The sequence below is a fragment of the Dromaius novaehollandiae genome, chromosome 4 (assembly GCF_036370855.1).
Source record: "Dromaius novaehollandiae isolate bDroNov1 chromosome 4, bDroNov1.hap1, whole genome shotgun sequence".
In the NCBI taxonomy this organism is placed as follows: Eukaryota; Metazoa; Chordata; class Aves; order Casuariiformes; family Dromaiidae; genus Dromaius; species Dromaius novaehollandiae.
The window spans coordinates 60,454,331-60,474,707 of record NC_088101.1 but is presented as its reverse complement, the minus strand read 5'-3'; the positions used below and the strand labels follow the sequence as shown (position 1 = coordinate 60,474,707).

Here is a 20,377-nt window from a genome sequence, read left to right as displayed (position 1 = left end):
TCATCATCAACGTTCCTGCAAGTTCCTGAGTGCTAGCTATGTCACAGGATGCTCTGCCTGGTAGCAAGTGCACCATTAATGGTTCTGCACACTCCTGAATCTGCTGCCCAGTTATTAACCACTAATCCCAGGTAGTCTGGAGGACAAATCAGTTTTGATTTATAACTTCGCTTAATGTTTTTTGGAATTCCATATCGATAACACATACACATTTATCTTCATTGTTGCTGCTGGGAAATGTGAAGGTTGTCTGTAACAAGATTTTCCCATTTACTTGAATAATCAGATTAGGATTTAAAAGTAGTCTGTCATCAGAAGGCAGCAACAAATCTCTAACCCAACAAATGGTATGTGAATGAAGAACGTACTTTAGCAAATTAACATTTCAAAGCCCTTCTACTGCACATAGCTGTATATTTCCATAGAGAATCAAGCCCAGTTCTCAGATGACTCTTCTGTTAAATCACAAACATACTGAATGGAACTGGTTGCACAGATTAAGTACCAGCCACTGATGAGATGAGTGCTGAACATTAATTGACTGTCTGAAAGATGACTGTGCTACTTCACAACTGGTTTACTATATGCTGAGGAAGCTCTAACTCCAACCCCCCTATCTCTTTTGATGAAAAACACTTGTGCTACTTCTCACCCATGTCAGAACGTACAGCTCTTAGTGATAAAATTATTTTGGCCTTGCAGCTGCAGCTATAGATCAGCGTAATTCTATTGATTTCAGTGGAGCAATACTGACTTATACTGAGATTCTGGCCCTGTCAACTTTTAAAAAAAAATTAGATCAGTAATTGGGATTTCTCATTTCATAGACTAAACTTTGCTAATAAGTTTATTTATTCTCTGACATGGTTTTTTTAGATCATTCTGACGTTAGCAGTGCTGAGCTGCATTTGTGACTACAATTCAAGCGACTAACTATGAAAGTCTTAGAATCTTCCAATACTGCCTGCAGGACAAACTACAAATAAAGCCCGTATTAAGATAGAGTGCTTTGGTATCAGTAACAGACCTGAAAGAGGCAACAGATAAGCAGGATAAAATTGTTTCTATGTATTATCATTAACAAGAGCAAAAAATATATAACTTTACCTGGTTTCACACCTTTTTCCAGACAGCTTTCACATTCTGAGGATATTGGCCAGGTAATTCTGCTCCTGTTTCTTGAGGTGAGTCCAGATTGCTAAGCTATTCTGAGGATCTAACTTCATTAAAGACTGTTTTATTTACCTTTTTATACTTATGTTAAAAATATTCCTCTCAATAGGGAAGAATCAACCTCCTGCAGCTTCAGGCACCTATCACCATCTCCTTAATGAATCACTATAGTTTCCGCTAAAGACTTGCATACACTTTCCTTTTCAGAATTGAAGGACCATGACATCAACTGTTCTAGCCATCTATAAGCCCTTTGATAACCATAAAATCTGAATCTTTGTGTTCATTAATTCAGTGTTAATTTGAATATCTCCATGAGACAAAGTAGCATTATTCACATCTTATGGATAATAACTGAGGCACAGAGAAACTACTCATCTCATCTAAAATGGAGAAAACATTGAATCATATGGATTCAGTGGTAGAATAGGAAGGAGAACCTTAAATGCCCAAGTCTTAGGCTCATATCTGATCACTGATTCATCATCTGAGCATAATCCCCAGCATCAGGCTTAAGATAAGGCTTCTAGTAGTGGATAATATTTGGGAGCAGAGAAATACAGTCAGTACTAGAGATATCAGTGTCTCTGCTTGTTTATCAGTTGCTGGTAGGAAGCTCGGTAAAGCATCTGATTATCCATCTTAACATACCTTTCTAATGTGGAAAGATAAATTCAGCAACGCAGCCAGCCTGGAGTAATCTACTACTGAGAGTTTGCTAATTTCAGCAGCGCTGCCATGTAAGAAGATCCCCAATAAAAATCATTCTCAAGAACATTTTGTCCCTTCTGTCTTATGAAGTCTTTAAGAAAGTGCTAGGAAAGAGCTGCCGCTTTTTTACCATTTCTTATCAGATGTCTTCACACCAGACTGAAGTCTCCAGCAGGATACTTCAGAGAGCAGGAGGGTGACATACAGCATATTCAGACTTCTGGTGGTATGTGGGGAGGAAAGGTCCTTTTTCTCACATCTGCTTCGCTTTCATACCTGTGTCCCTCATCTTCCATAACTCTTTTTTGTAAATGGGTGAGTTAACACAAAACTGAACAGAAAATGAGAAAACAAAGGTGCAGAAGCTGGAAAATAGATGGACAATACAGTGGAGGTTGAGGAAGGCAGGCTGATTTCTAGTGCAAGGAAGAGAAGTTGCAGAGAGAGTCAGATTTGCAGAGGGAAGTATATGATAGGTAGACTCAAGAAGATGGTAGATGATAGGTCTAAACAAGAAAAACAGATTAAAAAAAAAAAAACCTAAGGTAGCATGTCTTGCAGAAGAAAGCAAAAGAGCTGCAGCTGACCTGACCCTGTGTTCCAGGGACTGTTAATGCATTATGCAAACTCTCAATTACTAATAGCTATTTAATGTTAGCTAGTCAGATCTGAAAGCTGTTACGATATGCTGGCTGCTCACTGGCCTGCATGAAATGAGTTCAGTTTTCACGGTCCCATTCCCAACAGAGAGGTGACAACATCCCAAAAAAATCACCCTTACCAAAGCTAACTCAGTGGTAGTCCCAGCTACTGCTCAGGGCCTGCAGACTGAGTCACTCTCTCACAACAAGCAATACTGCATGTCCTTAAGAGCAAGAGAGGAAGCACAGAGACAGTATTACCTGGTAGCCTGGAAAGTAGCTGCTGCTTATTTTTATCTATCCACAAGTATCATTTGGGTATATATTGTTCCAAATCCACAGCATTTTAAGAGCTCTTTAATAGTATAACAATCTCTACTGTAGATATCATTCAAAGAAAATAATCTTAGGTCAAATATTGGATATTAAAAACAAATATTTATTACTTATTTGTATTACTACTAATTACTTGTGATTTTAATTATTTATTACTTTCTATACTATACTTTCTATACTATAATATAATAATAATATATATTACTAAAAGAAAGTAGTTGGGAAGGAACTCTCTTAAATATTTACTGTCTCATTTTGATTATGCACTGACATTTAGTAACTTAAGTCAGCAAGGCTGGTTGCCACCCGAAGTTTTAGCAGCTTCAATTTGTAGAAAATAATATACTTCAGCCTGTCAACGAGAAGTGAATTCATTTTAGCCCCTTCTAGGCACCTATTGTTGAAATTCACCCTACTGACAGTAATAATAAAAAATGTTTACCTTAAAAATGTAGACGGCAGAATTTACTTTAAAGTTGGTACATAAGGGCTTTGTCTAATTACCTCATTCATCAGCTACTTCAATACTGTGAAAGCGAGAGATTTGATTCTTTTGAGCTAAAAAGCCATTCAAAACACAGTGCTATTATACCTTAAGTAACCTTAATAATTTAAGTAACACCTTGCAAGACATAATACTGTGGGTACTTCCTGGAGAAAGAGAACACAGGATGTTAAAGGGAATTTAGGTTTTGCTGGACTGATGGATTGCCCTGTCCTTAATCCAAGAAGGATGTAGAAGGGGCTGCAGAAATCTGTGATGTCTTCCAGAACTCAGAGACCACAGTAGCTTAAAACATCCTTTGACTCCTTTCCCAGAGTTTTTGTTTACCTCTCTCTCATCACCTTTCCATACTCTATTTAGAACGAGTTAAAAATTTTCCCTGGACTGACCACAAGAGGAAGATAGTGTTTATAGTCAGCTGGGCCATCAAGATTTGAAAAGAGCAAAAATTATTTGAGGAAAATAACGAGGAGCAATTCTTCCCAGACACTCCCTTTCAGTGCAACTGTTGCTCCTTGCCCCCACATTACGATCTTTTCTAAAATACAAAGCAAGCCAAAGAAGAGGGAGCCACACATCATGGCCATGAGGGATCTTGGGGAACAAGAGAAGAATTAGCCAAGCACCAGTGCTGGCAGAAGTGCAGGGGTGTGAAGGGGAGAGCAGGACCACTCCTCTTTGCAATAAGTAGAAGGAGATTTGCTCATTACTTCTGAATTGCAAAGACATAGCCAAACAAAACGTTTGATAAGGGTGGATTCTGGGGCTCCAGAGCTTTGTTTCTGCCAGATGACCAACAAATGTTGATTTCAGGAAGGAGAAAAAGAAAAAAAAATCTCAAGGAAACTTTCTTGCTTTTTGTTTTTTAATTACTGCTGGTTAGTTAACCATTATAGACCACAGTCCTCATCTCAGAGCAAATTTTGATCCTTATGTGGGAAATCAATCAGAGCTGCAGAAATTTTCCAGCACCCAGGCTCAGAGACAAAAGAGCCAGAACGCAAACCAGAGGCTAGTTCTGAGGGATATCCAAGAACGCACTGCTCAGGACACTGAGCACAACACTTCCTGGACATTATATGAAATAACACTTCATCACAAACCCAGAACATCTCCATCCTGTCACTGAGCTGTACAAGCAAATGGCTCAGTGAAGGATTCCAGCCTTGCCTTACTCTTCCTACAGCTGTATGAAGCAGCTTCAAATTAAGTTTAATGTACTTGTAAGCATGTAAAGGCTACTTTTCTCTCTCCTATCCTTTTTTTTTCTTCTTCTTGGTCAGAGCAGTGTGAGTGTACGAGACCATTTTCACCAGGATGATATGCTCTGTATTCAGTTCTGAAAAGAAGAGAATGCATGCCATGCAGAAAATAAAAAACATCAGAAAGTATACAGCCAGGCACTATTTAATTTTTCACAGTGTAACCAATGAACTTCACAGCACATACAGTAAAAACAGAATGCATTACAACTGCTTTACAAAGTTCAGTGCTTGATTCTTATCAGTTTAAGAGACATCAGAGCACAAACAACTAATCTGTTCAGTTTGCACAGAAGACATGTTATTCAATTTTTTTTTTTTTTTATACTATGGCTTTCAAAGTTTTTACATTTAGGAGATTACAGGCTACATCTCAGACATCGGTACAAACCAGGCACCAGGGTGCAAGCACATTTCCATTTGATTCACAAGGACCAGTGCAACATTTATATGAAAATTCAATAGACATTAACATTCACAGTACAGTCATGAGCTGTAAAATCTACTCTTCAAAATATTATCAGTCTGCTCTTGGCAAGAGATTTCTGAGATTATTGTTCTTCTAGAAGTAGGAGTCCTTATAACCCAGCTTTCTCCTACAAACTTTGGCAATTCTGTTTTCAAAGCCTTGAGCGGCAAAGCACCCTCCCATAATGAGAGCCACAAGCACCTCCATTCTGAGCTTGTTAATATTATTTTCGTCATAAGTCTCAACGGAGCATTCGACTAAAATCAGCTTTTAGGACATGCTGTACTACTCTACATGAGGTATACTGTTGTCAGAAAACACAGGGTGAAATCCCTCCATTTGCCTTTATCTCTCCCCAGATCTAAAAAAAAAAAAGAAAAAAAGAAAAAAAAAAGGCAAGAAAGAGAAAGAACGCTAGAAAAGTCTAGTCTTGAACCTTATTTGAACTTCCCACAATATTCTACAGTAGTCTAAACTTTCTACTTATTTAAAGCGTTATCAGTGACACCTAGTTAGTTTGTTTGGTTTTGGTGTACTTTAAATGCAGAAAGCTTAAGGGATGCTTTTCAGAAAGGGTTAAACACTCACCTTCTGAAAAACAGGTCTTTCTCAGATGTCTTAAACTGAACACTAACAAATGAAGCACCCCAAAAATAATGGTATGCTTAAAAATTTAAACCTCTGAGTCAATCTTTTACCATGGTAGCAATAGAGTTGTGACAATAAAGAATGTATCCACTCTGTGAAAGCAATCACAGCAATTTCCTCAGCACTGAGGAAATTCACTCCTATTTATATATTAACTTTTCACGAAAGAGCAAATTTTCATGTTTACCTTCAGTAATATCAATGCTTATCTTCAACCAGACCATTTGTGTTCTCTCTTTTTTCTTTAATAAAAAGGAAACGAAATTGAAAACGTATCCACAAAACCCATCAATGAAGCCATAACTATTTCAAAGCTTCTGAACCACTTCTGCATTCTAACAGTGCAAATGTTAGTCCTGTTTTCCTAGACCTTTCTTGTCACATAGAGAACTTAGATTTTCTGGAAAAAATATTCTAGCACACAGTGAAGTAAGAAAGAACATTCTAAAGCATATTAAAATGACAATCAGATTGACGTATATGTAACAATTTTAAGATCTTGCTGTCTGGTCTACATATGGAAATCTATATGCATGTCCTTGCTATCACCAATTTCCCTTCTACCACACTCCCAAAGTTTCAGGTGTCTGGGGTTTAGCTTAGAGCATCACCAGTTTACCAGCTCTGAAGTCTTCTAGCTCAGCCATGTTCATTATTAATGCTGTCAAATATTAAAATGGAATGATATCAGTGTTTCACTCTAACCTGGCAGACATACTCTATCAAAATGGAGAATCAAATCATATTCAATTTGATACCTGCAAATGCTGTAGTTTTGGCATTGTATACAAGAGATTATGATTTTTTGAGAGGCTGAAGAAGTCATGGCTTAATCATATTAAAAGCTTGCTAGGATACCTTGACATTTCCATGTAATCGAATGTAATAATGGATGAGTGCATACCAAGGCTATTGGAAAAGTACCAAATAACTGAGTAGAACTGTAAATATCAGCACACTTATAACAAGATTAGCCTAACTAAGGAGGCTTCTGGGAGGAAAACTAATAAAGGAAAAATAAATTTGCATTGCTTGTGTATTTTATATGTTAAAAAATGACAAATCAACATATATCTTGTATAACAAGGTAAATTTTCAGCAGGTATAAAAAGTACCACTCCAGTGATACAGAAGAGATCTCCCTAGCAGGTACTATAGGTCAAAACAGAATTCACATCTGTTCCCAAAATTTCCACTGTCCAAAGCTGCTATGTTTACATCTAACCCTGTATTATTCTATTGTCTAATATGTTTAGACAATAAAAGTATCCATCCATAAAGGATGAGGAAACCTTTTTGTGAGCCCACTGAACTGATGGTGATAAAAATAAAATTACTGAATTTTATTTTCTCTGTACAGTGCAGAGGGTTTGTTTTTTTATTATTATTTAAAAATGTTAAATTTGTTGCAACACACATAGTAATGTAACATCTTACCATTTTCTTCGAACTACATATGAACACTTCTTAGAAGCAACTCTGAAAATTACACAATCTACTGAATATCCTGTATTTTTTTTATTACTAATTAGTTATCCAAAAGGGCTTTCATGTAATCTGTTAAAAGGAAGAATGATGCTCAATGTTGCAACATTATCCACTGGTGCCAAAACACTATCAAATTAAAGGCACTATAAGAATGTTTGCTTAAGTAGTTAGCAAATACAGCATTTTTAAAAACAGAATGAAAAGAAAAAAGGATGCATTGGTAAGGGACAAATACAGTAAGTGTATCAGTGAAACAATATGTGAAACATAGATGCTGAGACAAACTTTCATTAAGCGTACATGTGCATTTGAAGCAGCTAGAATAATGAAACCTCAATACAATAAATATTGAGACCTAAAATATAATAAATTAACAAGTACTATCTTTGAAGGAATTTTGTGTAAATGTAGTCATTAGACCATAACCTGTAATTGTTTATAAAACTTCAGGAATGAGGAATACAGACTATAGCATTATTATTTATTTGGAAACAGCAATTATAGGATAAGTAGATACTAGAATTTTTTCAAAGTAGGAATCACAATCTACCTATGCCAGATTCTAATGTCTTAGTTTCATTTAAGGAAATATTTACATTTTATAATAATTTAATCCATAATTACAGGTATCATAACACAGCCTTCACGTTCACACAAAAATTCTAAGCATTCATGGTGGGCAGTGTGGCAAAACAGATGATGCTGTGAAGACAAACACACGTGCAAACCATTATGATTTTGCCAGTGACTAATGTGTGAACAGAGATTGTGTTTTTACACTGGACTTATGAATATGCAAACATCTGCATTTACCTAACTTGGAAAATCTGACCCATGGCACCAGTCCCTTCATTACTGCTGCTCCTATACAGTCAGCAGGGCAGAGGGACAAACACGACCTTACCTGGTTAAAACGACTGTGACCTGCTTTCTGTAGGTTTCACAAATGAAAGACTACCTTCTTCCTAAGGAGAAAAACCTGCTCAAGGGGAAATATATTTCCTCAGTGAAATGACAACTCAATCTTCACTTCCCACATCTAATACACTCACAGCAGCTGTTTTTGATTTTTGTTTTTAAATAGTGAATTGACAGTGATACGCTCTCTAAAGTGGCAGCAGGATTGATCACTGCTTTAACAGCCCTTAACCTTCTCAAGTCCAAATCACAAAGCAATCTTAATGCTACCTAATGGAGCCAGTCTGCCTCCTCCACTCGATCAACTAAAAATCACTTTTTCAAAGTTTGGTGGCAAGACATGGCGCACATGCAAGGCCTGGCCAGGCAAACTAGAAGAGGTTTGAATTCAGTAATGCTCAAAGCATGATGACAAAGATCATTCTGAGAAGCCAGAAATACAGGCGAATTACCTCCAACCTGAATTATCTCACAGTTTCAGGTAGGCATGCAGAAATGAATAGAAAAGCAACTACTAGGAGCTGGAAAAGGAATTACAAAGGAGAAGCCTTATTACTGAAAGCAGACTTCTGTCTCTATCAATCCTATCAGTTAGTGGGATCTGAGCCCTGTTGTCAGGTAGGAAAATTGTGCTCATTTTCACATGCCACACACCTTTTATAGTTCTGAAACTCTTGACTAAGAAAAGGGAGGGAGAGAAAAAACAATCTGGAACAGTCTATAGGTCTCCTGTCTTACATCCCTTGTGGGGCTATTACAAAACACAAGTTATCTTGGTCTACCATAGCAGAGATTCGCTGGGTGAAGCAATATTTGTCACTGTGAAGGGGAATGAGATTGTTTGGGGAATTTTATGGATTTTTTTTTCTTAAAATGCCATATAAGTTTAGGTTTTTTAGAAACAAGATACTGCTGACTTTCTGCCTGGCACCAAGACTTGAGGCCTGCATCCTTCAGTCTATCAGTTTTAGCTCATCTTCTGCCTCAACTAGCTATCTGAAATTTCCTCTAAAGCCTTTGTAGTGCTCTGGTTTTCTCTCTGAGATTTACTAGTAAATCCCCTGGAAAGTTCAGTACTCACTGCCTTTCAACATACTACTAACTTTTCACTAACATCATATCAGATCTGAATCAGGACTTTGAATCCACAACACTGAGCACTGGGTTTTGCTCAGGCACCTTGCCCAAGAGTGCAATCAAAACTCTCCCACTATCTCATATGGGGAATACTTAGGTGCCTCACAGGAGGACAGCCAAGTCCATGAACCTGCATCTACACATAGATAAGCATTCAAGAGAGGGATGATTTTCCCTTCATGTAGAAGTCTCAGCTCAGTCTTCTGAAGGAAAGCAGGGACACTGTTTCAAATCAATCCAGCAGGCAGAAAACACCCTTCCTTTTAACCAGCAACTGTTACCAACATCCTTGGAGGATGTCGGACACCCAAGTTCATGCCCGAAATGGTCATATCCACCTTCCCCACTCCCTTAATGATTGCCCTAGTCATTAGCATTAGGTTTTCTGAACTGGGCACAACCCACACAAGACACATCTGGGTGAAGACGGGAGGGAGTCAGTGAAAGAATGCAGAATGGGCCAGATTCCATTCCCAAATGTTGTAGCACTCATGGGGTGCTACAGACATGCAGAGACCTGGGTACTAGCTCTTTCTCAGTGTCTATTTTACTCGTTTATACGCTTAGATAATTTTTTAAAGTTTTATCATTAATAATTAAAGTAAAAAAAAAGAGAACTTTTTCTGATTTAATTTTGATTTAAACCCTTGGTAGCAGTAAGGATTTTCCTCCTTGAAGAAGGAAATTTCACCAGAATAATGACCTTTCAAGATAATGGCCTGTTGCTCATTCAGTCTGTAATTAATAGGAAATGCCTGGTATTTTATTTCTTTTTTTCTTTTTCTTTCTAAGACTAATTCAATTATGTTGCAGGGAAATCAAAAGAATTATCACAAATGCCATTGAGAAACCCAGTGACTAAGTAAAAGTCATTCAAATCAGTGTAATCATATGCTGGGATCAGTTCCCCAGGTGATTTTTCTTCCCCCATCTTTCCCCCTCCCTCATACTAGCTTTAGGTGCAGATTCTCAGCTGAATGAAGTATGTTCATCAGAAGCCAGCCTTCTGGCTCCAGCTGCAAGCTCCCATCACATATCTTGGACCAGAACCAATGGTCATACTGCTGCATGGCCAATCAGATTAGCCGACCCATTTGGCTGAAACCTTAGCTTACAAAACATAATAATAAATGATAAATTTTCAGGGTTTGATTCAGCTGGCCACATGGCCTCAAAACTGCTATAGCTGGCACAAATGAAGCAGTAGCAAGGGATCACTGAAAAGGGAAGGACAGAACCATACCTTCCTTCCTAGACTAAACAACTTTTGTAACAAGTCTATAATGTGGACCAGCACAGAGGCCTTTTCTATAGCCTGGAGAATCTTCCACCTCTCCCCACAAGTCAATCTCCCCTGTGATATACTCACTGGGACATGTGGACATCGAGGTTTTTCAGAAATAGAAGCAAAGCAGTCCTTTCTAATTTCTGGTTTTGTATTCTAGTAAACTGTAGTTTAGCTGTAGACTTCTATTTTAACTTTACTGTATCAATTATAATCACTACAAATTACAGTTTTAAAGGGTATTTCAAAAACAAAAGATTGCATTTAGTGTATAACTAAGCTGAGGAGAATTACAATGAATTGAAAGAATAGTTAAAAGAATTAAATTAACAATGATTTTAGAAATGTAAATTAGACTTATTTGCATGAATTCTCAGGTTTGTGGAAACAAAGTAAACTGAGATGATGACTGATACAGTTAAACTGAATTTATCTTACTTTATGCAGATATATACATTTAAACCCAGACTCCTTCTGTTGGGCTTTTCAACTAAAACAGCAAAGGCGCTCACAAATTACAAAACACATTTCCTATACCAGGTGCAAACAAATATTTTACTATCATATCAAATAAGCAACAGATAATTATAAAAACCCTGTTGGAGGTGATTCTCCTTCAAAATCTTACACAGTCCTATGTCTCTGAATGTCAGAAAGCTGGATAAGGTTAAAGCCTTTGAAGCACATCAACACACGTATAAAAAACACATTACTTAGAATTCATGCTATGGATTCTGCCACTACACGAAACAGATGTGGAAGATATGCACTGAAGCTTAGTAAGGTACAATCACAGACAAAACCTTACTGAAAAAAATAGCACACTGAGCTGTACTCACTACTAAAACAGACAAATGGTCACCACAAACACAAAAATATCTAGGAAAAGGTGTCTGTTTTGGAAAATACATTTCAGGAGACCCCCAAGATAGGTAGTTCAAAGCAATTTTTCCAGACCTGTTTCTCACCTCCCCACCTCTATGGCAACTTCTCATCCTATGTGCCTTTCTTTCAATGCAAAAACTTTTTACTGAATAGGCTTTGGCTCACATCCTTAGTGCTCAATAATTTGAGCTACTGAACACTCATTATTGAAATTAGTGCAAATTAAGCATGAGTTAATGGCACCAATTCAGCATAGCATCACTCTTTATGACAGTACATAAGCACATGCTTTCCTGAATTCTGGCCTAATTACAGTACTGATTAGGAATAGGTTTAAGCATGTGCTTAAGCACTAATGGCCAGAATAATATGACTCCAAATACCGTGATCCCAGCTATCAGTAAATGAAATCTTCTATCAACATACATTTGAAAAATAATTGCAGCATTTAAGCCTAGGTAACCAGAGTATCTGTTTCTTGCCTTTTTTTTTTTTTTTTTTCCCATGAATATCACTAAGATTTCTTGGAATCAAGTGTCTACATGCAGATTAGGAAGAAAACACATAGGGCTAAAATAATACATTTATTACATGCCAAGTTACAGTTTGCTGCATTCTCATTTGTATTTGCACTTACAGTACTATGGGAAACTGAAATGATTCCATCAAAAACAAATGACATACACAGAAAAGTTTGTCAACAGACAGAAGCAAGCATATTCGTAAGCCAAAGAGCCATAAAATTCAATAGCTTTAATATTCCATTACATTGTTTCATAGAAATCAGAGATGAAAGACTTCTTATCCATCCCTTGCCAATTCAGGATGTTTTCTGTTCTTCAGTTCAGTCACTGGAGGCTGATTGGCAGCTGACAACCAAATGAATAGAAAAGGCTAACTAGATGTGCCAGAGGAGAGCAGGCTGTGAAATCTGTGTTTCCCCTTGTGAAGTGCCAAGTTCTTTCAAGTTCCATTTGCTTAAAGGTGAGCTAATGAAGCTCAGGAGCTCATACAATTGGGCCTTGCATCATAGAGCAAGTAGACTTGCTCTTCAAAAACACACCCAACATACTACTGAAGACACTTTCATGCCTCCTACTGAGAAATGTGTTTAGTGCGCTGTCAAAAAGCATCGAACTACACTATGGAATTAAAACTGACACATTTCTATGGTACGGAATATTTTCTGAAAATGAGACTCTAAAGAAACAATAAAGTATAGTACAGCAGTGCTGTTAGGGATGCCTTCCTTTTACCCTCAGTCTAACAATCAGAAGTTGTAGCTCAGAAAGGTCACACAACAGATACCGTCTGCCAGCCTCAACAGCAGATTTTCAAATTCTCTCGACCACTTTCATATTTTATCAGCTAAATACTGAAATAAAGTTTGCATTAAAATGGGATCTTCTTCATCACACTGTCTTCCAGAATCACTGCATATAGTCTTGCATACTTTATTAAACTGTGGGGCTGAATGCTGTAGTAGAAATTCACCTGAAATTTGTATTGCATATCAAATCTAATTGTGTCTGGTACCAACTAGCATATGAAGATACATTAATCTTTTCTGAGACAAATTCAGAGGAGAGAGTACATGCAGCAGAAACACTGCAGGAGGGAAGGGTCTTTCACATATCATTTTCTGTTATTAGCCATTAATCATGTCTTTATCTCCAGTACTGAGCATCCTCACCTAGAGCCAAATGCTAATCCCATTAATCCCCTTTAAAGATCTGTAAGGTCTTCTCTGTAGTTCTGACTTTTACTTAATGCATATCTTAATTTTACAGTGATTTTTGCAAGCTCACTTGAGACCAGTTTCTTTCTGAGAAAGGAGGAGTGACTGCACTTTCCCATAATGAAGACAATGGATTTAAAAATAGAAATGAGATACTAAATACTGCCAGCCAGCAACAGTCAACACATAGAGAAGTCAATCGAGAAAGACTACTACTGAAGAATAGCTACCAAAATGAACAGAAGCTCTGACTATACAGAGGCTGGAGAACTGGTCCTATGGATTTTTGGGACTACATCCCATTTTGGATAATGATCTGCAATACATAATGATTTTTTTTCCTCTGTAACAGGGATTTGCTATTAAAAACAAACAAATATGAAGGAATTATTACAAATCAATCCATAACACAGGTTCAGTAAATTCATACCACTTGGATTTGGCTAAGTGGCATACGCAGAAACAAGCAGAATCTGCAAAAATCATACTGTATGCAAAGCGGAGCAGGCCATACACTTTTTACCCTGAAGGTTGGAGATCCAACCTGCTGGGTTTGAATATAATGATTATAACATTGTCAGAGTTTTTCCAAACTCCAGTGACACAAATTCTACTGAACAAAATGTTTTCTATGACCCTGAGTATGAATCAGACTAAGGAGAGGAGAACGGGGAGGAGGTGAAAAAGCATTGTGCTCAACCTCAGTTAGCCAACATCAGTCTGGTTTCCATGAAATTAGCAGAGCTGTGCCAGGCCACAGCAGCTAGTTAGGAGCTTGGAAGGTTGTAGCCCTATTGGAGAACTTTGGTGAACTCACAACAGTGAAGTAATTGCAGATGGCGCACAGACATAAATGTAATCTAAGGCTGAAAGCCAAAAGCCTACATAAATGGTCAGGATAAGACAAGCTCAGAATTGCCCGTGTGTTTTTGTGATATACCCATTTCTTGCTGCTCTCATCTCATGACTTTGTATAAATCTGAATGGGATTAACTGTGACTTAATCACGCTTTAACATACTGCAGAGGACAAATGGCTAGCTGAAAAATAGAAACATTTCATTTTGACTTTTTAATATCAGGAATTCATAAAAATCGTCACCTTATAGAAGAAACGGATGAGAATAACTAATCCCATTTTACTAAGGCTTTCTTTGTTAAGGTGTAAGAGATGCTACAAAATTTATCTGCTTTATCATTTAGGAATAAAATTGAAAGGTTATGTGGAACTGTCCATTTCAAAAATGTAGCCTCTTGTCTCTGCATTTTGTTAGAACTGGACGAAAATGGGTGTCTGTTCAGATAAGTTGAATCTTACAGGCATTTATTTTAAAATTTTCTCTTCAAAACTAAAAAGATCAGTTCTATAATTGATAACAAGAGGGATCACCATATTTCCCCCCTTTGTTTCAAATTTTTAATGCATCCAGACAATTTTAGTGACTTGGGACCAGCTCTATCGTTGACTGTTCAATAAGTTGTAAGAATCGATGATGAGTTAGCCTTTTTCTGAGTTTGTCAAACCTCTGAAATTTATAGATAAAGATAGCCAATCCAATAAACAAGATTGAACAATGCAAAGGCAGTTGGAAAGAAGATTCGAGAATAGGAGTCAATTTTTGCAATACGGATGTGTATCCTTCCTTCTCTCCAAGATCCTGTGCGGCAGTCTTCAAAACAACAGAAGAAGCTAGCACAGTCTTTCCCTTCTAGGCACTCATATCCATAATCATCATCACGTTCAGGTAGATGATTAATGTTATTAATTGGAATTAGTGTTGATCCGGGTCGAACAGCAATTGCAGGTGGTTTCTTAAAAGAAAAAAAAAAGGAAAGAAAAAGAAAGAAAAGTATAGGTTTTCTCTTTCCCCTCAGACTACAAACATTGCATGGACTTCCCACAGGAAAGGCCAGTATAAATACATTCAGTTCAATATACAGAATTTCAAATTTTAAAGAAAACAGTCTGGGGAGCACTGTGAATTATGAACTGCTGTATATAATCAGCTCAGGCAGGCAACAGTTCATGAATGCTTTTCACCTGCCACAGTAAAATCTGGGTTGTGCTGGGATTTGGGAATACTGGATAATTAGTTACACAGACAGGGTTAGCTGATCTCATCTACACAACACAAAAGAACATTCTGAAGTCAGTCACAGCTTGGCAACTGTGTCACAAACAAGTCCACAAGCAGGGTTAAGTATCACCACCACGGGAATGCTTGTTTCCCATCATTTGCAGTCTTTAGAAGACGACTGGATACGTTTCTGGAAGCTACATTTTAGCCAAAACAAGCTAGTGGGATGAGTACAACATCACTGGTGGAGTTTAAGAGACTGTGACGCACACATGGCCAGACTAAGTCATCTAATATCCCTCTGATGTTGTATCCCTAAACAATACACCCAGCGCCTAGAAACTAAGACATAGGCTCCTGTGGAGAATGCCATTCCAATCAATAAACTAATTAATGTAGCTATTAACTCTTACTTCTACCTTCAGATAGCATAACTCAACCCTCTTGCAGTTTGGTAATAATTCAGCGTAAAAGCTGTTAAGATTCATAAATAATTTTAATAGAAAAAATCTGAGTGCTTTATTGCCTTATACATAGAATATTTGCTGTTCCCTTCCTTGTGATTTTTGTTCTTTTTACCTTTCTTTCACTTGCACTACTATAATCCATCGTTCCTCCTCTATTATTTTTCCACACAGTTCTTCATTTTTTTCCTTCTTTTTCCAAATATTTTAAAACAATCTCCCTTTCCCCATCTGTTCTTGTTCCTTTTCCTAAATCTCATAGCCTTTCTAGACTACTCCATAGTCCTCTTGTTCACTCTTTCTTCTTTCAACCCCCCCAGTATTGCACCGCTTCTAAAATTTTCAGACTGAAGATAACTCTTAACATTTACATTAATATTGCTTTTATATTTTCTTCTATTTCTTTTACTATCTCCATATTTTTTAACATAAGGAATAAAAACGATAGGAAAGGATGTAGTCAGAGGAACTAAGGAAGTGAGTTTACAATGAAGTAATTAACATCTTTGGACTTCAAAGCATACAGAGGAACCTCTCTAAGCAATTTCACGATAGGCAATGATAATATATAGAAAGCAGGAAGCCGCATCATTTAGATTCGTGTGTTTTTGACTCCAGTTGTCCAAATTCCAGAGAATTACGGGGTCAGCACACAGATCTCTATACTCTTTTAAGGGGCACCTGGTAGCATAACGTCTCTTCAGCAATAAAGTTCCAAGGGGATAACGCTGAAGGAGTCCAGTGCCTATCATGTCTTCCTATCCTCTACATAAATTTATTAAGTAAGTGCCTTTACCAAAGCAGGTTTTGTACACACTGCTGCTTCAACAGTTCTTAGACATGATGACCTAGGGAGCTAATTATCACCCTAAAAGACCTCATTATTCTTTTCAGTCATGATAAAATACTGACTACATTAACGAACAGCAGTTAGATGCTTCTACCCTAATAAGTATTACAAACAAAGCTTATTTTTACATAAGAAAGAACTTAAATTAACTTTTAATGGTAATCATGATTTTGTTGAAGATACATAGGGAAAGATACCTATTTCTGATTCACTACTTTTACTCTGGCTTTACATGAATTTTTTGACTGCTGCTTCTACCAATCTAAAATTCATGAGGTGATTCATTTCTACTAGTGGGATAAAACAGGAATCCCCGAACTCAATAACACCACATAGAGGAAGAAGAAGAGAGGTAGAGTGTTTCACTGCTTGTCAAACAAAAGCTCCATAATTCTCTTACTTCCTGAGAATTCATAGCTAATTCTAATCTATGCCTAATCTGGAAAGCATCTACTATATCTATCCCCAGGACAGATACAATTTATAAAAACATTTTTAACAATCAAAAGTGCTCACTATGCATCACACAGGATTAAGACAACCATGCATAGTAAAGAACATAATGTGGCTTCATAACCAATGCGAGCACCATCTGCTTTCACCCTGAATGGGAGCAGAATGCTTCACATTACAAGGGTACATCACTGAAGGTCGCAAGACCTAAGCTACCACTTGGATTGCTACAGTAGTCACCTGCTCATGAGAAGAATTACTGGCATATCCCAGAAAAAAAATTCAGGGAAGGGAAACAAGCAACCACAGCATCCCACAGCAGAACAGCAGAGGAGGGAAGACAGAAAACAAAACAGTCCCATGAGAAGTGCAGCCAAAGAAATCAGGGTTCTTCAGTGGTTTGTGCCTTGTGGCTGAACTACCAAGAGGATTCTCTAGTGGCCAGTAAGGACTGTTGGCTCTTGAGTTTCTTCTATTATTCATTTTACTTGTGTGTCCCTCCTCTACTCCACAGTCTGTTTAACAAAGGCCAGAGTAGACTGAAACTGGCTACTGAATTAAAAATTTTTAGGAGTTGCCCAAGAGGAAGAAAGACAGTGCTATTTTATATGCCTGATTTCTTACAGGAAATATATAAAGAGTGTGTAGGAAAGAGACAATGTGAAGAAAAGGGGAGAAAAGATTTGGAAAAATTATGAAGATAATGTTTTAAAAAGAAGATCAAAGGAAACTCTAAAGGTAAATCTAGAGGTCAGGAAAGGACAGAGGTAAAAGAAAAAATCCTTAGCTACTTTGCCTGCTGAGCCCAACATGGATCTGCATCAAAGAAAGAAACTATATCTAGAATCTCTAAAATATGAACTAGGAGATTAGTGAGAACTGAGGTCTTCAGAAAGGTCCTACTCCAGAAAGCATGAGGAAACTGTAAATGAAAACTGATAACTAAAAAATCTCCCAAAATCATCTTATTTAAAAAAAGGATGTTTTTTCAAGCACTCAGAGTCACTTTTTGGAGCAAAAGTAGGCTTACAGTGCACAGCAAAGTAGAATTCAATATCTCACAATAACATGACCTTATATCAACTGGCAGCAACTTAAAAAAAATCTTTTAATAGGTTGATACAATAGTACATGTTGATTGTACATGTAGATGGTTGATCATATTGTAGCTACATATAGTGAGGAGCATTTATAATACACTCTGGTAAGATCAAAACCAAATTATTCTGCACAAAACACTAACACATGTAAAAAAGCCATCATGCATGCACTTTTTGAGCTCAGAACACAGGTAATGCATTCACTTCAGGTGAAATGATGATCAGAAGAAGATCCACAACTAATTAAGTTTAATGTTTCCAGCCCAAACTCCTTACCCTTACTAATGCGGCTTTGCGTAAGTCAATTCATACTGCCTTACTTGAATGATGCTAGCACACATTTTGTAAAATAAAACTGCTGTAATCATTCACAAACTCTCACCATTTCTTCACAAGATATTTTACAGCACCTTCTTGGCATCAATTCCTGGAATAATAAGCTTTTATTGCATTTTGTAATAGAAATAGAAGACCTACACAAGGCAAGTTTTCCAAGAAAAAAAAACAAACTGTGAATGAGATCTTTTCATACAGAATTAAACTGACTATTTTAATTAAATTGGGTTCTTTTGAGTTACACATCCATAAACACAAGAAAAAAAGAATGAAGTCTTTGACAGAGATAGTAAAAAAAGAAAAAAAAAAGAAAGAAAAAGAAATCTGTAACTGTACAACTTCCCTTTAATTAAATCAGATGGCTTGTTTGATTGTTCCATTTGAAACAACAAATTTAACAGCATTCCATAAAACTTCACCAAACAAAAACTATTTTGATCAAATTAGAATCCTTTGCATCTAAGTACATTAAATTTCAAAGACTTTCTTTAGAGTAATCTCTTATTGAATATGTTCTTATAGCCATGTTTGGGTTTGCTGAAACATGTTAAGGAAGTCTGGGTGAACAGACCGTTTTTTTTCCCCCCAAATGCTTACAAGAAAAAAGCATACTTTAAGAATAAAATAAAACATAAATAAATAGTGTTTCATATTTTATTGCTAATTTTATTCTTAGTTCTATCTCCAACTATTTAGTCAATAAGTGCCATAGTTTCTAGTTCACCATTATTCCACATTTTATATTGTTATATGCACTGAAAAATCTCAAACCATTTAGCAGATTATTGCACAAATGGTTGATATTGGAAGACACATTCTGGGAAGTCCGAGCACTCCATTCCATTTAATTTTTGCTGATTTGCCACCCACTGATCTTTAATTTCTCCCTGGCTTGGAGAAATTGTCTCCCTTTTCCTTGTCATGTGTGCTGAGAGCAAACCTATTTCTGCTCCATGGGCCCTGTCTGACCATCAAGGCCACAGGTAAGTGTTGCTGGTATCTTATTGCAACAATAACCTAAAACTGAAACTGCTACATTAACACCAAAAGGTCCCCCAAGTTTTGCAGCCTCTGTATCTTTTACCCCCATAGCTCAGCTGTGCCCCTTGCCAAAGCGTGCTTCCTTCCCTGACCACCTAACACTAACACTAGGTGGGGGTTGAGATTTCCATTTTCCCAGCAACTTCCAGTTCCCTCAGCTGACCCAGTCTCCCTGAGGATCTCAGTGATGCCCAAGGCAGGATAAAGCAGTATTAGCCTTTCACCATTCTAGTTGTGTCCTAAACACACAGCTGACCCACTTAGCTCAGCTCCCCAAGGGCTCTCATTTCCCTAGTATTTAGCCATAGTGGTCCCAAAGGGCCCATAAAAGACAGTCCATCCCTGCGGCACTTCTGAAAAGGTGAAAACCAGTGCTCTTCCAACATGAGTCACAGAACGGATGTGGTTTGCGCCAGGGTTTCTACATTTCTGTGTCTGGGCTTCTCTAATTTCAATTCAACTTCTGTTTGACCTTATACAAGCAGCATTCAGCCTTCCCCCAGGAAAGACAACTAACATTATGATTCAGCTGTGCTCTAGCTTCCTCTAATGAAACGATCTGGAAGTGGGCTTTATAACATTGTCTGTCCTCTTATTATCCTCTCCCAAAGGAGGTTATGATCAAGCCTCAGCTATTAAGACTTGTGTTCTGAAGAATAAAACACTTAATGCCTTTCCCTCAATGTTTCATTAATTTAAAGATTAGCTTTTTAATATTTTACTGGCTTCCAACAACAGATTCTTCAGAAATTCCAGTATTCATGCTAAAGGAACAGGAAGTTTTTTTTAAACTGAGTAATATTTGTTCCTAGAGTACATGGGGATTCACATCACACCAATCTCAACTTGTAACAGCAAGA

The 20,377-nt window shown here is 37.3% G+C and overlaps 1 protein-coding gene across 1 annotated transcript in view; it reads right to left on the bottom strand.

The window, feature by feature from the left end:
* Positions 1-4,755: 4,755 nt before the first annotated feature.
* Positions 4,756-20,377, bottom strand: part of GABRG1 (gamma-aminobutyric acid type A receptor subunit gamma1) — a 66,204-nt gene continuing 50,582 nt past the window's right edge. Inside the window, exon 9 of the mRNA XM_026093787.2 lies at positions 4,756-15,007. Within this exon, the coding sequence (XP_025949572.1) occupies positions 14,729-15,007 (279 nt within the window). The 3' untranslated portion in view covers positions 4,756-14,728. The remainder of the gene's footprint in view (positions 15,008-20,377) is intronic.